The sequence below is a fragment of the Adiantum capillus-veneris genome, chromosome 14 (genome assembly GCF_014529385.1).
Source record: "Adiantum capillus-veneris isolate H3 chromosome 14, ASM1452938v2, whole genome shotgun sequence".
NCBI lineage: Eukaryota > Viridiplantae > Streptophyta > Polypodiopsida > Polypodiales > Pteridaceae > Adiantum > Adiantum capillus-veneris.
The window spans coordinates 150,827,812-150,846,216 of record NC_140944.1 but is presented as its reverse complement, the minus strand read 5'-3'; the positions used below and the strand labels follow the sequence as shown (position 1 = coordinate 150,846,216).

Below are 18,405 nucleotides of genomic sequence, written 5' to 3'. Positions count from 1 at the left end.
ATGTTGCATTTGCAATGTTGTGGGAATGTCAAATATGTAGTTGTAAGATAGTTTTGCAAGGGACATACATTTTGACTTCTATATGAAGGTTTATACAACTATCTTTTTTGGGGGGGGGGGGCAAAACTCACAATTTGTGAGTGTATTGTATTGAGCACAGCATAAATTTTACAAAACGGCCGAGCCTTGAGGTGTTGAAGATTACAGCATGGATGTCTACCACCTCTCACCAAGGCTATTCATCATCGATGAACTATAGCTCTAGGATTTTACTTCTCCTAGGTTGACAACATGTCATGGGTAGCCCTAGACCAGTCTCCCAAATCTTACTTGCTTCAGCGCGTATAGATCATCACTCTACTTTCTTATATAATATCTGAGAATAATCTTGCCACATCAAGGCCTCCCTAAAACACATGACGGTTCCTCGCTTGCCATATATGGTGAAAGAAGAAGTGTCTGATAGTTTGAGTGTAGATAAGAATAGCAGGGCTACCCATCTTCTTGCCACCAAGGAACATATCAGTCTTGTAGAGCCTAATCTACCATGTCCTTTGGATCCACTTGCATATTTTCCCTGCCAGGCCTCTGATCACCTGGAATTCCATGAAAAGGTGGGCTAGATCTTCACTAGCTATCCTGCACCCCAAGCAACGATCGAATCCAATTCCTCTTTTCTTCATTTATACAACTATCTTAAATGTCTATCCTGTATGCCTAAAAGCTGACATTATTTTTTAATTCTACGCCAACAAAATGGACAAAGGAAGCAACATCTGTTTTACAATCCCATCTTTTGGCCCCCTCACATAAAAGTTCCCTTTGTGTAAAGATAATTGGCTAGGTAGCATCCATAGTTGTGGCCTCTGAATAGCTCCCTAGAGCCCTTGACCTAGAAGCTAGGAAACTTGAGACAAGTGAATCATTGCCATCCATCCTATATACATTCCAAGCCTATATATAGCCTCCCCCCCCCCCCCCCCCCCCCCCCCCCCCCCAGCGGGTCGTGGCTCCTATAGGGTCCATGTTTTGGAACTAATCTCCCCTTGTAGATAAGGTTTTTCCATTGAAAACAAGAGATCAAAATCACTTATTGAGAACACTAATGTTTTCCCAAGTAGAACCTTCCTCAAGTTTGTTTTTGTACCAAATGCTATCACATAAACTCCTCTTGGTAATCCAAAATACATTCTAGCTCATCAAGCTGAAGTCAAGGCTTTATAAAGGCACATGTCAACCACATTGATTGTGGTGTTGAGCCATTTTGTTAAACAACTCACATGGAACATTGAATGTATATATGAGTTAGTAGGTAGCTCTAACTTTTAGTCAACTTTCATGATATTCTTGAGTATCATCATCATTACTTATTATGAGACAACTTGGGTACTTCTCTAGCATAATTTTTTAATGATGATCTAGAACTTGTAGAAACACCCAGTAACTCTTTTCAAAGTAACAGTTCCTCTGTTTCCATTTGCATATCGTTTGTAGTGATCTTGTGCTTGTTGCACGATACAACAAGAGATATGTAGCTACATATGAATATGATCTTGGATACCACTTATAATGGAATGTTCTTGTCACACATTGCAATGAGAAATGTATAACAAATCTATATATAATTATGGAGAACTTCCTCAAATTTTTAATGTCTTGTGTGTCTACTCTCTATTTGACCATTAGTCATTGATACTTAACGTATCATACCCATTAGGAAAATTTTGAACTCATTTTTGGGCCTTTTAAGAGTGCCACATCATCAAAGTTGTACAAAAGAAAGCAACCCGGTAGACCCCTCTAAATATTGCTTAGAACCCCATGATATGACCTCTCATTGGAAAGTTCTTGAAAAATGGATTCTAAAGAGCCAAGGTCCGAAAAGTTTGGATGAATTCTATGAAAGTTATGCCTTTTTTTTTCAATCAGCTAGGTTTTGTCACCGTTACGGTAATCTAAAATCACCTTTTTCTAGATCTACATGAAGGCAATGTCCAATACATGCATGCTATATATCAATAGATAGCATTTGAAGATTAGATTCCAAATATCCAACCTCCGAAAAGTTTGGATCTTATTTGCAAAAAATTTACCGATGCCCACTTTTTGAAAGCTATGCCACATCAACAATTCTTACAAGGCCCATTTTTGAGTCCAAACTTTTCCTAATGCAACCGTTTGAACAAATATCATCAACTACGACCATAGAATAAAACTGACCTATGACAACCCAAATGGAATCATGTTTGTGATTTGTGATGTGAAGAACAATGACCAAATGCATAGAGAATTTCCACTTCCTATACAGGATCTATAACCGATGCAATAGCCCACCTTCTTTAAGACCCTCAAGCTTATATACCTTGCACTTTTGACAATGGAAGATGTATTCTTTGTAAGAAATGTGGAATACAATAAGGGTCTAGTAACAAGGAGAGTAGAGAGAGATACAATGCAAAGTTGATTAGTGGAAAATCAAAAGCTTTAGATTAGCACACTATCACAAAGTGATGGTGTCATCCACCCATGTGCTCTCAAGGTAGAGCTTATATGGCTATCTAAACAACTAGAGCAAGTAGGAATTCAAGGGACTAACAATCCTTACACAAGGATGTGTTGTGTGTCTCAAGTGTGCACACCATTCTACCGAATTATTCATGAGAAGGCCTCCTTATATAGATGTAAGGGAGCCTCTAAACGCCCATGTGCAACTGCCCTTAGATAGCCAAGTCCAAGTAGGACTCTCCCATGCGCCCATGTGTAGCCGCTTTTGGGTAGACAAGTCCTCCTAGAACTCGGCCATGGGCCAAGGAAATCCACCCACCGGCCAAAGACCACGGACAACCGGCCACCAGCCACCGGACGGCCATTTTCTGATTGTCTTTCGGTCGCCACCGGACAAGATATTTCGACAAAAGGAATATTCTGCCCTTGAATTTGCTTCATACCATCCATGATCACAACTAGAGATCTCATCAATGTGCAAAGCTGGAATCCACCAAATATATGTGCACCATTGATTTCTTCTCATATGGGGGCCTTACAAACTATGCAGCATATATTGTGGTGGCAAAACTGAGAGAGGTGGGCATTGCAAGTATAACAACATTCTTTGACGTATTTATGCAAAATTTGACGGTAAAATTGCCTTCCTACTAGTGTGTATATCTTTTTTATTTCTAGATGACCTGCACTTAGATTATCATGACAATCCTAACCTTGAGAATTCGAGGAGAAATCCTCTTCAAAGAGGACTGAAGAGCTAGCATTTAGCCATAAGAAACCACTGCTTGCTTGCAATCATGGCACCGTGAGTGATGTGGCATTTATAACTATTTTTGACCCAAAAATGGTTAATCTTTGTCATTTCACTCCCATTGTTTATCCTTTTTGTCCTAAAACGGCCCATTTTGAACATACAACGGTGAAACAACTCAAAAAGTCCCTAAATTTGTGGAAAAACTCTTTTTATCTAAAAAATCATTTCAAATAAACTTTTTTAACTTGTCATGATCTCTAGACACATCTACAATGGATTCACACACTGCTTACTATTTTTGGAGAACGACTACCTGCATCAAAATTTATATGCGAGGTAGTAACCCAATAGGATTTGATGCCCATCTACCCTTCCTACGGCATTTTCTCCATCATATGGTCAAATTTTCATCAGTGTCATTAGAAGTGCTTGTTTAAATATTTCCCTTTTCTAAGAAACGGTAGCAAAATAGGGTACCTACTAGTGGAAGGGAAAGGACATTAATAAGATGCCCATATAATTTAGAAAACGCAGACATGATGTAGCATCAAAAATGGAACATATATGTAAAATAAGAGTCTCTTCTAGAATTCATGTATTTCCAATCCTCTAGTGGAAAAGGTTTGACCTTTAGAAAGGCTTGTAAATAGAAATTCTTCTAATAATATTTATCAAATACATTACCTTCTTATATTGTTCACAAAACATATCGCTAAGTTAAAAATTTACTTGTAATTTTTGCGATAAATAGTCCTTAGAAGGGAAAAATGAAAATATGCCCTCCCATAGAGAAGGGTATTTTATTCCGATGTTTTTTTTTTTTTGAAATAATAGGGAGCTCTTCAAATAATAGCGATGGCGAGTACTCTACCATGATACTTTGACATGTTCATATTCAACAACAAAAATACACATCGTCTCATATGAGAAAGCACCAACAATGTTTCATCCAAGGCCATGAATTTTCCCTAATGAGCTTAATTATGGAGAATGTTAAAGATCCCCCTTTGTGATGAAGTGGGAAAAGAAAAGGGGCTACCAAGTGTCTACAAAGTAGCCAGTGGATGTGCACAAGGTAAGTGACTGGCCAAGCAAGGGAGCGAGGTGTCCAAGCAAGGTTGACAATGAATGTTGGTGTGGCACAAGTGAGAGAGGACATGTGGCAGACAAGGGATGGGGGGCAATGTAGGTGGGTGGGCAATGTCTTTTTCTATACATAGGGAGTTGGATTGCGTACCTCAACATGGTAGGTGGGTGGGCAATGTCTTTTTCTCCTTAAGCGAGAGATCATGAGGTCAACCTCCATCTCGTAGCATGGTGATTGTGATGACTTTGTCCACGGAGACTTGAATTTCTTAGTTGAAATGTAATCTAAAAATATTCTAGGTAATGAAAACTAAAAAGGAGGTAGTAATATGGTATGTGGTCTGAGCATATACCTCTTATCAAACCTATCTTTATTCTTCAACATTTTCTCTACTCAAATGTGCTACTGCAATCTCAATACGTTCATGATTTCTTTCTTAATTCTTTATATGCAAAGCAAGAAGATCTTCCCTAAAAATTCCATCCTCCTAAAGCAATAGATTCCATTTATGAATTGCATCCTCAATAGGCACAATGGATTTCTAACCATATATCAATTCAACAGGCATACAAGTAGTGACTGAGCTATGTGTTGTACAATCAACCTATAAAGCATAAGGAAGTAGTCTTGGACACTTTCCTTTTTAAGTTTGCAAGCCTTAGCCCAAAGCATTGATGATCAGAGTATGCCAACCTTCAAATTTACCATTCTCTTCTAGATTGTTAGTAGTAGTGAGAGAAAGTTTAATATCTAAACTTGAGAAATGTTTTCCTCACTTTCATAGCGCATGACATGCCTAAGAAGCTTGGATATGGCTTCTTGATTGGAAACCTATGGATCAAAAACAACAACTCCCCATGGCTTTCACCTTTCGAATTGTTCAATTTACATCAATTTGATGTTATTTGCTAGACACAACCAAAACCATAAATTGCATCTATTGATGGAAATTGCATGTCACGTTTGTGTTTCCTATCCTTGATTGTAGTCAGGACTCAGATACCATAGACGAATCTACCACATCTACTACCCATTTGCAATGCATGGCTAATAGGGAAGTAGGGTGTAGCCCATCACAATGTTGTACATTTGAATAGAAATGAAACCTTATACAAGACTCCAAAAATTGAGATACATCATTGTACAATTATTTCCACCAAAACCTTTCTTATAGTTTGACAAAGGTTTCCCATACACGTTGGTCTCTAGCCCATAAACTCTCGTGAAACTCCTTGATGACCTTTGTTTGAGTCTCCTTATCATATGATACTCTCTATGAAGTTCCAACCCTTTGTTATGATTCCCGAGTATCAATAACCCATATGCCTTCCTTGTATATGAATTTCCAATCAGGCCAATCCTCTTTTCTTTCCAAAGTACTTAGGTAACATCCAAAAAAAAAAAGCATTCACCCACATACAACGCCAAACGAAATCATCCTCTTTTCTTTCCAAAGTACTTAGGTAGTGCCAAAAAAGAAATCATTCAACCACATACAGCATTTAATGATTCAACTCGGTCACCCTTAGCATGAGCAGTAATATAAAAAATTTTACCTACATCATCTTCCTCAACAACCATGGCCTATTCATTTTGATACCTTACTCTAAATAGCATATTTGCCATTGGATGTTCCTTCCATGCAATATACATAAGTTGTGGATTTAAGAAAATTGCAATGTCAAGAGTTGAACAATTTATCATTATCCAAGAAGAGGTAAACTATCAGTTTCCTTGACCACAAATGCCCTTATCAAGTACTTCTGGCCACACTTCAATTTTGTAACCACTCCCCACATTTCCCTCCTTACAAATGCATAATCTTCTTGAGGGATGCACTTTAAAAGTTTAAGTAAAGCATCTTAGTTCAAATTAAAGGGTTTTTTATTTGATAAATGTAAAACTTAACAAAATATCATTTACAAGAAGGGGTTTTTCTTGCATTTTGGGAAAAAACCCGTAGGTTTTATATAAAAAAAGTTTTTTTTTTAACTCATAGCACTGAAGCGTCTGGGATTTTTACTATCCTTCGAGCGCCTGTATAGGAGAACCCCTCTCGTTGATGAGAATACATAACTTTAGGTCCAAATCTCACCACACACATACATGTTTCCTTCTTTGCCATCCTTTCCCATGGCCCATCAATCTTTGTAGGGCTTGTATCCATTGTAACAATCATAGGGCTTTCACACTGAAAGTCTACCTTCGTTAAGGTTGGTGATAGAAGAAGTAGCTCCTTTAACTTTCTCAAGGATTTTATATGCTCTTCTTTCCATTGAAACTTTTGATTCTTTCTCAACAACCAATAAAGAACATATGTAGCATGCACTATCGGGAGAATTTCAGGAGAATGAAGTTAAAATCCTTCAATCTTTCCTCACACACATAACCATCAACCTTTCACCATTTCTTCCAAAACCCAAGTACATACAACCTAGACAAGAAAACCAAGCGCGCACACACACACACACACACACAGAATAGTCTAGATAGTGAAAGCATGTAAGAAAGAAGATGTAGACATGATTTTTGCACATACACTTAGCATAAGAGTAAGAGAGAAGAATCTTGCACACAATTAGCCTAAAATCCTAGCCCTCAAATTCCTCATCACCTCTTGGTGGAGTAGTATTTAATTTTTATTATGAAACCTATTTTAGGTGCCAAGTATTTGAGGGCCCTCTTTACATTTTAGTCCATGAGTGGTATCTATCACTTCTTTCATGACCCTTTATAGGGTGAGTTCTCACTAGATATATACAATGAAACCTTACTGGCAAAATAACTAGAACGCTTTGCAAATAGAAATGGCCAAGAGAGATTATTTGATGCCTTCTCCTTGATTCTCACAATTCCAATCTACACAACATTAATCTCACTGTGAGTAAAAATAAAAAAGATTCATAGTATTCATACACTTGAAACTTATGAACATTTAAAAGAAATATTAGAGTTAAAACAAGAAAAAATCTTTATAAAATATATTGGTTCATAGCTGATTCTCACCTTTGATAGGAGCCATTGTAAGTATTTACAAGGCTTACATTATCCTTTAGCTGGATGTCTTGCATCTTCAAAATGATAATTTTTAAATTTGACAAGATATCGTCGGATAGTCTATCACTTCTTTAAATCTTTCTTCATGTCGTAGGATACTCTCTAGCTACAAAAACTCTTCTTGACCCTTAAACTCAAAGGTTTCTTCAATTATTGGTTCTTTGGGTGGCTCGCCCTTATAAGGTTTCAAGAGGCTCACATGTTGTTCATTGTGATAGGCGTAAGAATTTGAAATGGGCTATAATATCTTTTTGCTAATGTAATATTTTTGGTGATATGTTGGGCGTCCTTGTGTTCCCTTGCTTGTAGTGTGCTTTAGGCATGCTTTTGGAAACTTGAGCAATACCAAATCATTTTCTTTGAAGATCAAGGCTCTTCTATGCTTATCAAAAATAGCCTTTTGCTTTTGTGTGAGATGGATATAGCTTCCCTACTCTTTATAAAAGATTCTTGAGATCTCTACTATACTCATCAACAACAAATATCTTCCCCAAGTGTCTTGACTATCAATGGGAGTTTGGGTCTTCGTTCAATTACCTCAAAGGGTGCTTTTCCTGTAGAAGTATGGACATTGTTATTGTACTCAATACTCTACTAAGGGTACTTCTGTAACATAGTCTTTAAGTAGATCACTGATGGTTGAATTTGCTATCTCACTTTGGCCATTGACAAATTCAACTTCAAAATTCTCAAAGAGACCCTTCCAAAAATTACTGGTCATTCTTGGCGAATACTATATATGTTGGTTAGCCAGGATTCTTAAAGACCTGTGAGATGAAGAGAGTTTCCATATCGTGTGCTTTAATAGTCTTTTTGACCGGTATAAAATATACTTGCTTGCTAAGCCAATTTAGTATTGCCCAAATTCCTGTATTCTCATTTATGGATTTTGGTAATCCAAAGATAAAATCCATGGAGATACTTTCCCATAAGGAATCAGGTATAGGCAATGGCTGAAGCAAGTGAGACTACTTCCCTCTATCATACTTTGTCTTTTGACATACAATGTATTTGGCAACATAGTTCGGTATGTTTGCCTTCATTGTTGGCAATAAAAGTACATCTCTATTCCCTTGAGAGTAGCTTGGATCTCTCTATGGCCCGCATAAGGTGGAACATGATATTCGTACATGACCTTTTCACGTAAGCTATGTGTAATGCATAACATATTTCCATAGAGAAGATAAACATCTTGCACATTTTATGGTTCCTCTTTCTTCCCTAGTGCAATGGTTGAAATTACATCTTCAAAGTCTGGATCCATAGCGCACTTATCTATTATCGAGGATAGATCATTGTGAGTAGCTATTGATACAACATTCACTTTTGGCCTTTGTGAAAGTGCATTGGCCACTTGGTTGTGCTTACCAACTATATGAGCAATATGAAATCTAATTGTGAGAGAGTGTTTGCCCATGTCATTAGCTTATCACTTAATTTAGTTTGCACCAAAAAGTATTAAAGACTTTGATGATATGTGCGCAAAATAAATGGAGTGTCTAGGAGATAATGTTTCCAAGCATCTAAGGCATGTAAGATAGCTACCAACTCCTTTTCATATATCCCTAGATTCTTTTCTTGGTCATCCGATCTCCTACTTTTGTACGCTATCGCATGCCCTTCTTGAAGAAAAATAGCTCCAAGGCATTGTCCACAATCATCACATTGTACTTCAAAAGGATTTGAAAGGTCTCGTAATATTAGCACAGGTTGAGAGGTAGGTTTTGCTTTTAAATTTTCTAAAGATTCATTCTCTTTTGGAGTCCATACAAATTTAACATTCTTTTTAGTCAAATCATAGAATGGACCTACTTTGAATGAGAAATTTTCTATGAGGCGTCTATATCATATAGGCCAAAAGTTGTACAAAAGGTCATCTTATAAATATCTACAGGCACAATTCTTATCTGATTATAACCACTTTTAAGATCTATTCTACTAAAGTAGGTAGACCTTTGTAGCTTATCAAATAGATCTTCTATCCTAGGAATAAGATCCCTCTCTATCATACATAATCCACAATCTAGTACAAAAGTGTGATTGAATCATCAATCTACTACCCAACGGACAGGTATCTCTATTGACAATCCCAAGAAAGATGTGCATTTGCAAAAGGCACAAAAAATATGCCAATCCATCTCCTCAAAGAAAACACATCCATAGAAACTTGCTCCAAAAGTGATGAAGAAGTCCTACTGCTGTTCAAAGGCACACCTGTGGAGAAGCGAGATCATTGGGGTAGAAAGAGATTGGGCATTTGAGAATGAGAGAGAGAGAGAGAGAGAGAGAGATCTAGGAAAGAATTTGAGAATGAGAGAGAGAGAGAGAGAGAGAGAGATCTAGGAAAGAATCTCCATGCTCATAACATGCTACTCATACAAGTGACCAAGGGTGGCCCGGCATAGAAGTGACATGCCAGCTGGATAGAGCCGAGGCACACACAACTACAACTGCTATTGAAACTACCAACTGCTCCTACACATGAGACCATTCACATGGTCTTGACATGGGCTACCCTATCCTCCTATGAAAGAGAGGGTCTGACGATATATCCTCCTAGCACAAGAACAAATCTGGAGAAGGAGAACAATATGCCTCAATAGATATCATGGAACCTTCTCTTTCGTGCCTACAACTCTGTTGTGGTGCTTTGCATCTCAGTGATCACATTGTCTCTATATAGATGCTCTGAGAAGAAAAACACTAGGGGAATTCCCCTACTACCCATCATCTGCCTGAAGGTGCCGTTGTGCTCATCATGGAGAAAAACTCTAGGGATGGGAGCATCCATCAAAAATTCTAGGGATGTTTCCCCCCTACTCACCATACTCCTCCTAGGAGTGCCCAATGAGGGCACCCTACACCAAAATACACTTTGCACCTCCTTTGCCTTGCCCACACCTATATCCCACATATGTCCAAGTCAACCATCATCCACCATCCCCCACGACCTAATGAAATGAGAAATAGGGAGAAAGAAGATACCAGAGGCCATATGGGTACTGGGAAAAATATTGGCAAGATTGGGAAAAATATCCCCAACCTATAGGAGCCTATTGGCCATGGAACTGATCCAAAACCCAAGGCTAAACATATCTCGACATAGGAAACCTACCTCTGGCCGGGCACAACCACAAACATCCCTCACTCCCTAACACATATCCTCCAAAGAAAATGGGACCGACTATACAAATCAAGAGAGATGCTTGAACTCTAACAGATTCCTTATCTTTTGTTGGATTTGAGCCCTTCCTGCTCCCTTGTTGGAAATGAATCCTCAAAGCGACCATAGTATGATGTATAACCTCCAAAATAGTTGTAGGTCTTTGTGAGTTGACATACTCACTCATCTCCTCAGGTAGGACAACACAAAATTGTTGCTTTTGTTTCACAAATTCTATCTTTTTATAGATAGTGGCTTTGAGACCTAACTCCCATAACTTATCCACATACTTTTAAAAAGACTCATATGGGGCCATCTTCAAGCTTCACCAATCCGTGAGGACTTTGTCTTGGGTATCACTTGCAAGGAATTGCTTCATAATAGCAATCCTCAAAGCTTCATAATAGCAATCCTCAAAACTTTCTAGGTCTTTGGAGCTTCAAGGAGCTTGCCACCATTGACGGGCTAACTTCTGGGCTAACTTCTGGAAATGCATGGAAACATTTTGGAGCTTTGAAGATTTTGATCAATCTTCATCTCTAAAAGCTACGTCAAATTGGGGATAAAGGCCAATATCAATTGCTCCAAAGGTTCCATTATATGTAAGGAAGTTGATGTTCTTTCCTCCGTCTTTGAATATTTTCAACTTATGTTCCATGTTGCATAACTTCTCCATTAAGCCCTTCTCTTCTCTCTCTTGGATGGCAAGTCATTGTCCTCCATATCAAAAGATGGTGATGATGAGGAGAAAGAGGAAAAACAAGACAAAGATTATGACCACTTTCGTTACTTCCTCTTGCTAGGATTTCTTTATCCCTATTTTGGATTGTCATGTGAGAAAGTATTTGATGACTTCTTCTTCTTTTTGGGAGGACTAGGTGACCGCCTTTCCTGCCATCTTCTTGGGGCAGCATCACTTTTAGAGGTAGGATGGGTGTCACTTTCATACCTCTCCATTGAAAGTTCAAGACGCACTTATTCTCCTTGATCAATTTGCCTTGGAGGTCCTTCTCGTATCTCCTCTTCACCACCCAAAGAGATAACTCTTTTGAAGGTCTCATTAGGAGGCTTTGTAGGAATTCTCTCTTCTTGGGCACTTGGGGAAACTTGAACTTGAAGGGCTTGAATTTGACTTTGAACCTATGCTTGCAAAAGAAGGTTCCCCATTGCTTCTTGTAACTTGTTAGCAAGGCCATGAGCCAAATTTAAGCTGTCAATATTAATTACATTCTCTTGATTATGTTGTGCCATGATTGAATTTCCTTGTATGTGTATGCTAGCTCTTTCCTCGGCACTTCCAAACTTTTTGGCTACTACTCCTCTTATCCCTTGAAAATTAGCACTCGAGTAACGACACCAGTGGTTTAGAATATTGTTAATTGCAAAGAGTAGTGGAGTGAGTTTAACAATGTGAGGCTGGCACCGATTCCTATCGGGTGACTAATATCTCAATAATTATTAAGCCGTAGGCAAGTCTTGAAAGACTCCATTATTAAGACCATAGATCCCAATGATGTCCCCCGTACCGTGTAAATAGGCATACAACCATGATAATAAATCCCAGTCCCACTTACCCTATTTTAATGAACAACTTCAACCTTTCATAGATTACTCAAGGATCTCTCTTCTTAGGCAAGAAAAAAGTCAACTCTAATACCATGTCAGAGAATCTAGTTCTTACTTTTAGATTCAATGGAATCTAGCTATGAAAGGAGAGAATTTTCCTTAAGAGAAAGATAGAGAGGAGACTATAGGTTGTGCCGAGCTGATTCCTTTACACAATTACACATCAAAAACACTAACATCATACACATAATTCAAAGAGAATACCCAATTAAGATTGACAACTCGATGAGGACGGGATTTTCTTAGAGTCTATCCCCCCTCCAAAAGGACTTGTATTATAATTCTCTCAAAAGAGATATTTTTTACAATACATGATTGTGCTTTTGCGGAGCCTTTATTGAATTAAGAAGATGGTGTTCTTCAAGACTCCATGGTGTAGCCCTCCTTCCTAGACCCTAAACGATCTAGCATGGAGAAAGAAACGACGTGGAAGGAGGTAGATGAGGGTGAAAAGAAGTATATTTCAAGATAGAGAATTGATACTCCATGTACGCTTTCTCATGGGCAAGCTCTAAGCATAGCTTAGTATAATAGACTAGTAGAGATGGAGAAGAAGAAACTTTCATTGGCTTGGATTAGTATCCATATCCAAGAGCTTAAGCATAGAGTCCGTCTCTAGAGCTCCCATGAGAGAGAGAGAGAGAGAGAGAGAGAGAGAAAGATATTGTCTTGCCAAGCTAGTGTGTGAGAGGAGCAAGGGAGCCAAAAATCCAATGAGCCCTCTCTTTTATGCTTGCGCAAGCGTGCAACTAGTCTTCAGTTAGAATGCAAACAACTTGGCCAATTAGGTGTGAAGACTCCATAATGCAACTTTGAAAAAATCTTCACAATATACTATATGCTCTATGCAACAAACTTACCGCACTCCCTCAAATCCATTGATTCATCTTTGTATTTTTCTTTGCATCCTTTGATAGGCACATGATTAAGAAACCGCATTATAATATGGGGTATGAAGACACGTAGAGAATAATTCATCATATGTCCAATTGAATTAGTTGCTTCCAGATGTAATATATGTTACCATTTTATGGTAATGATTTGTGTGAACATATTTAGGACCGACAGGTCACTTTTTGCCCTCACTAGGAGGTTTCTCTCCCCTCTCTTGTATCTTTACCTATGCCTCTAGGGAAAGCCTTGTCTTTCAATTAGCACACTCGGTAATACTACTTGTTGTGTTGTGTTCTCTTGAACTTCTCCTTTATCTTCTCCATCTTCACATGCATTCCAGTTATTGTATTTCCAACAATTGATAGCATAACTGGCTTTGGCATCTTGGTAGTGTTGTTAGCACCTTCTTTGCTCATTTTCTCATATGAAGGTGATTTCCTGTATTGCTAACTTTTGATTTGGGAGAATTTTGGCTTCCATTTTCACTAATGGAAATAGTGCATAAGCAATTTTGTCCCATTGGGTAGGTTTTGCAACTGTGCAACTTTTTGCAAAGCAAGCACTTTGTGCAGTTTTCCCTCTACACAAGCAACGTTTGGATAACCGGTAGTGACCATGGTTGATAATAATGATGTTTTTTGCAAACTTTTGAGGGTTGTGTTGTATACCATAAGTTGGTTTTGTGTAGTTTTCGCTCCACGCAAGCAAATTTTGTATAAGGCATAGTGACCATGACTGGTAACAATGAAATTTTCTGCATGTTGTCTCCTAAGTACAAATTGGAGGGGGAAAACTACTCACTTTCAATACTTTAGTGTCACTATACATCTTAGGTTTTATTATCCCAAGGGCGGGACTGTTTTCACTAAATTGACTCACATTCCCTCAAAACCTTTACGAAGATGCTCTAAGTGTTTCATCAAAACATTATAAATGAGTATCATCCAAAACCATGTTATCAACTTATAAAGGCATATTAGAAAACTTGTAATGTCCAAAGCCTATTGTTGTCACAGGGTCTAATTTGGACTTCGTGGCATCTTGAAAAAGTAATGCATGCCTTACAAACGACCCAAACAACTCACTCATCCTTGTTTTTTACCCAGAAAAATTTGGTAAAGCCCATAAAGAAATGCTAATATTAATAAATACATGTTGCAAGTAGCCAAAATCAATGAGATTTCACGTTCTTAGCTTGTCGATGGGTTTACTTTCCTATACAATGGCAATGTCATGCTATGCCACGCAATTAGAGGGCAGCTTAACTAGTAGGCTTTTTTTATCTAATGAATCCTCTAGCATTTGTGCACTTTTGATTGCATCTTCTAAGAGTTTAGGTCTTTGAGTACATACATTGCGTTGGCATTCCTTGTCTAGGCCGTGTAACCCATGTACCTTCTAAAAATCATCCGAGTCCTCCAACTTGAGAATGTTAGCATGATACTTGAAAATATATTGATTAATCCTAGCCCGCCCCTAAGTACACTATGAACATGTCTATGAAAAGCATAATCATAATGCTCAGTGATCTCGTCCCTGTCACAAGTAATCAAAGACTCTTCTAAAGAAATCTCTTGACACCTCTCTTACATCCTCTAAAGGGAGGAAAGGCCTTGTCATCTACAGGGACCACTTAGGCCCTCGATCTCCAATAGCTAGGCATGTGTAGTGTCATGATAGGAACTACTGACTATCTAACCAGCCAGCCGATAGCCAACTATGAAAAACACCCTCTATGCTCATTTTTGCCTACCATATCTCCTCCGCTATCATGACAAAGCTCTCACCAAGAAGCACACTCTCAGGTATCCTTAGATTTCGGCTCACCTCCCTTACTCCCTCCCAGAAAGCAAGTAGCATCACCACAAATTTTTAGAAAGAGGAACCTGTTGAAATGGAGATAGACCCCCTATTATTTTAATTAAGAATTTCTAAGATTACTTATGAAAATTGACACTTGAACTTTCTGTACGTGGTTAAATTTGTGCTTAATGCGGAGAAGACGAGAGAGAGAGAGAGAGAGAGAGAGAGAGAGAGACCTACACAGTAGTGAGGGCTAGATATTCAAGAGGGTTACCCACACTGGGAAGAAATTTCACTAATAATCACACTTTTGCATCCGTGGTTTGATAAGAACTTTTGTGAGGGACTTATTGGATTATGCAGTCTTTGTTTTAAAAAAATGGGAGCTCTTGCACATTATGAGTCACGAAAAACACAACACTTGCTATGTTACTTCATCTCAAAGATTCAAAATCACCTAGGTCAGTAGCCCTACAAAAAGGAGTGGGACATATAGTGAAAACAAATATAGTGGGACAAAGAGAAAAAATCCATGCATAAAACCAATGCAATAGATTGTAAGCTATTGCAAGAAGAGTAGAGAGGGTGGTAGAGCTCTCAAGAAGGAGATGCATGAAGAGCCTAAAGGAAGGAGCTTTTGAAAGCACCAAAGGAAGAAGTGTATACACTAAGGAAGAAGTCTTGCCCTAAAACTACTTTTTGTTCTTTGGGCATAACTCTCCCATATGATCTCCAAATCAAAAAAATTGCACGTGAAAGCTCTTCATTCCCTACTTCTTGGCCTGCCGAAAGGAGGACTATGTGAGGGGGATGGATTTTTATTTTTATTTTTTTTGGGTTTGTCTTAAGTCAAGATAATGATCCTTGTGTTTTCTCTTTGTTCTCCAAAGAGAAGCACGGTATCATGTTATGATAGCTCAAATTAGAGAGTTGATTATCTTTCTAAAAGAAAGTGAGAGGTATTTCTCTTTCATGTGTTCCTGAGTTGCCATTTCTAATTTTAGAGAGAGAGAGAGATGGATGTTATGCTATAATCTAATTTTAGATTTTAAATTAATGAATATTTAGAATTTCTATTAAACTTTGTGAATCGAAGTATATACGTAAATTTGGTTTGTGCCTTAAATTGATGTCATACTATATTGATGTGAATCTTCGCTACTATATAAAATAAAGAAGAAGCCTTTAAACATGGCAAAGAAGTGTCATAAAACAAACATGCATACTTTATATTGAAGCTATTCTTTCCCTTTTAAGGTGAATACCCATAATGGAGTGACTAATGGAGACATATTTCAACCAAATGCTCCATATAAACCAAAAATGTGGACAGAATTGTATACTGGCTGGTGAGCATGCTCCTTTCTCAACTTTAATTTTCTCTCTCTCTCTCTCTCTCAGTGTGGTAGATTGGTTGTTGTGGGTCTCTCTTGTGACACGTCTTGAGTTAAAGAGTTGCTGGATAAATCTTTGAGGTTTGTTGGGATTGTCCCTACATCATTAAAATTCGTTTCTCCTGCTTCTTTTTCTCTCGCTTCCAATGATTTTTATCTCTTTTTCTCTATCGTACTCATACAAGCAATCTCAAGTCTTAACCTACTATTGGGATGTTTTTTGTTAAATGATTAAGGTAAGGTATTAGAGTGGCCCCCAATTGTAGTGCATAAGAGGTGTTTTGCACACAACAGGAAAAAGGTGATGGCATTAAAGATGTCTTCTTGCGAATGAAATTGCATCTTACACGCACGTGGCCAGGGGGGACTAACTCCACCTCTTTTGGTAAAGTTATTGAGAGAGGGTAGGGTACAAAACTTCAAAGATGACGTGCACGGCAACAGGGGTTAATCCTTGCTTAGTGTGAAACGCCTCTAACATCCTCAATAATAACACACTTCGAATAATGATTACGCGGCTAGAATAGGTCAATTGTTGAGTTGCTCCACTGGCTATCGTGTGATTGTGAGTTCAAAAACAAACTATATTGGTTCTTGCATGTCATAATATTTCATTGTGCTAATTTTGCAAAGCAAGTGTGTGCTTGTAGTGAAGGTGAAGTTGAGAGAAGATCTTTTTGTGGATGGTTTATCATATTGGAGCGAAGGCGAAAATACATGCAACTTGGCTCGTTCCTTTAAGATGGAAGAATCTGGTTGCTTTGGTTATCGTGCCATAGTATTGGCCCCTCAACCTTAGTATCCTATATTCCTCTTGTAGATCCCTCCTTCTTGTTCATCCTCACCTCCTCAATCTATGCCACCTTCCACTCTGGCCTAAGGGAATTGCCCCTCCCCTCCTAAAGATAATCCACCAAGCACCACAAGCATGACGTAGGTCCTTGAGTAGAAATCTTGATGCCAACATGGGGAAGAGAATCCATAAGTCATCTTGCGTAATGCCACAGGACTTCAAGGTGAAAGCATAGGTACTTGAGTTGTATCATTTACTGCCTTAGCTTCGCATTTGGAATGTCCAACTTAGGCGGCTTATCCTCGAGCTCTATGTCAACTTTGTATTTTGTGCTTGTCATTCCCCATTTGCCCACAATATAGGGATTTTGCACAACTAAATACATTATACCCTCATTATTGAAGTATCAATCACCATTGTAGTCCATAAAGCACTATGTGCTTAAAATCACTAGGTTGCTCTTCTAACTTTACGCAGTAGCGATCCATACCATCTTAGTAAATTTTTGCACTCTATTGATTTTCAAATTGGTATTTCAAATACAATAGTTTCATGGTTGGTGCGGGCTAGGATGGACCGACTCCCATTTGTATTCCTCAGTCGTGTAGGTATAAGATCTTTCTAACAAAGTATCAAACAAACTTTCCTCTTGGATTGGCTCTAAAGAAGGCAATGGTCCTTGATTCACACTGTCGTCTGTGGAAATGTGGCTAATATGGTCTCCCACAGCAAGGTTTCTACTCTAGTATAGTCTACCCCATCTCAAATACATCAAGAAAAAGCACTATTGCAAAACCGTGCGATGTTACGTCATGAATTGCTTCCAAATCCTCAACTCGGACTCACTTCAGGCTGCAATAATCTAGCCCTTGCAATATGTACAGAAAACACTTGATGGCTATGAGTTTACATTTGCTCTAGTAGTCAAAATCTTTGAATCGACAAAAATTATCACGTTTTTGGCACAAAAACTACTTTAGCTTGAAGAATCCTCAAATGAACTCAAAATTTAATTTTGAACGGACCACTATGCTCCTTATGACTTGATATAACTATGATACAAATCTGGTCTCAGTCTATTACAAGGGGACATGGATCGCGATCCGTATACCTCAATGGCAGAATGTGATGAAACTTGACAATAGCTTGCCCTTGGTACCCTGACCCTAGCTATATATTTTTAGTGTGGTTTGTACTTGATTAAGCCAGATAAAAGTCAAACCCTAGGTTTGCTTTGTGGTTTTCTCTTGGAAGTGTTTTTGCCCTTTTGACCCACTTTTTGGACTCTTTTGGCTACCTTGTTGTGGGAAATAATGCTTGCAAATGGTC

The 18,405-nt window shown here is 38.3% G+C and overlaps 1 protein-coding gene across 5 annotated transcripts in view; it reads left to right on the top strand.

The window, feature by feature from the left end:
* Positions 1-18,405, top strand: part of LOC147443362 (beta-galactosidase 1-like) — a 152,224-nt gene that overhangs the window by 15,455 nt on the left and 118,364 nt on the right. For all 5 annotated transcript variants that reach the window (XM_086529239.1, XM_086529241.1, XM_086529238.1 and 2 more), the window contains exon 7: positions 16,147-16,238. In XM_086529239.1, the coding sequence (XP_086385365.1) occupies positions 16,147-16,238 (92 nt within the window). The remainder of the gene's footprint in view (positions 1-16,146; positions 16,239-18,405) is intronic.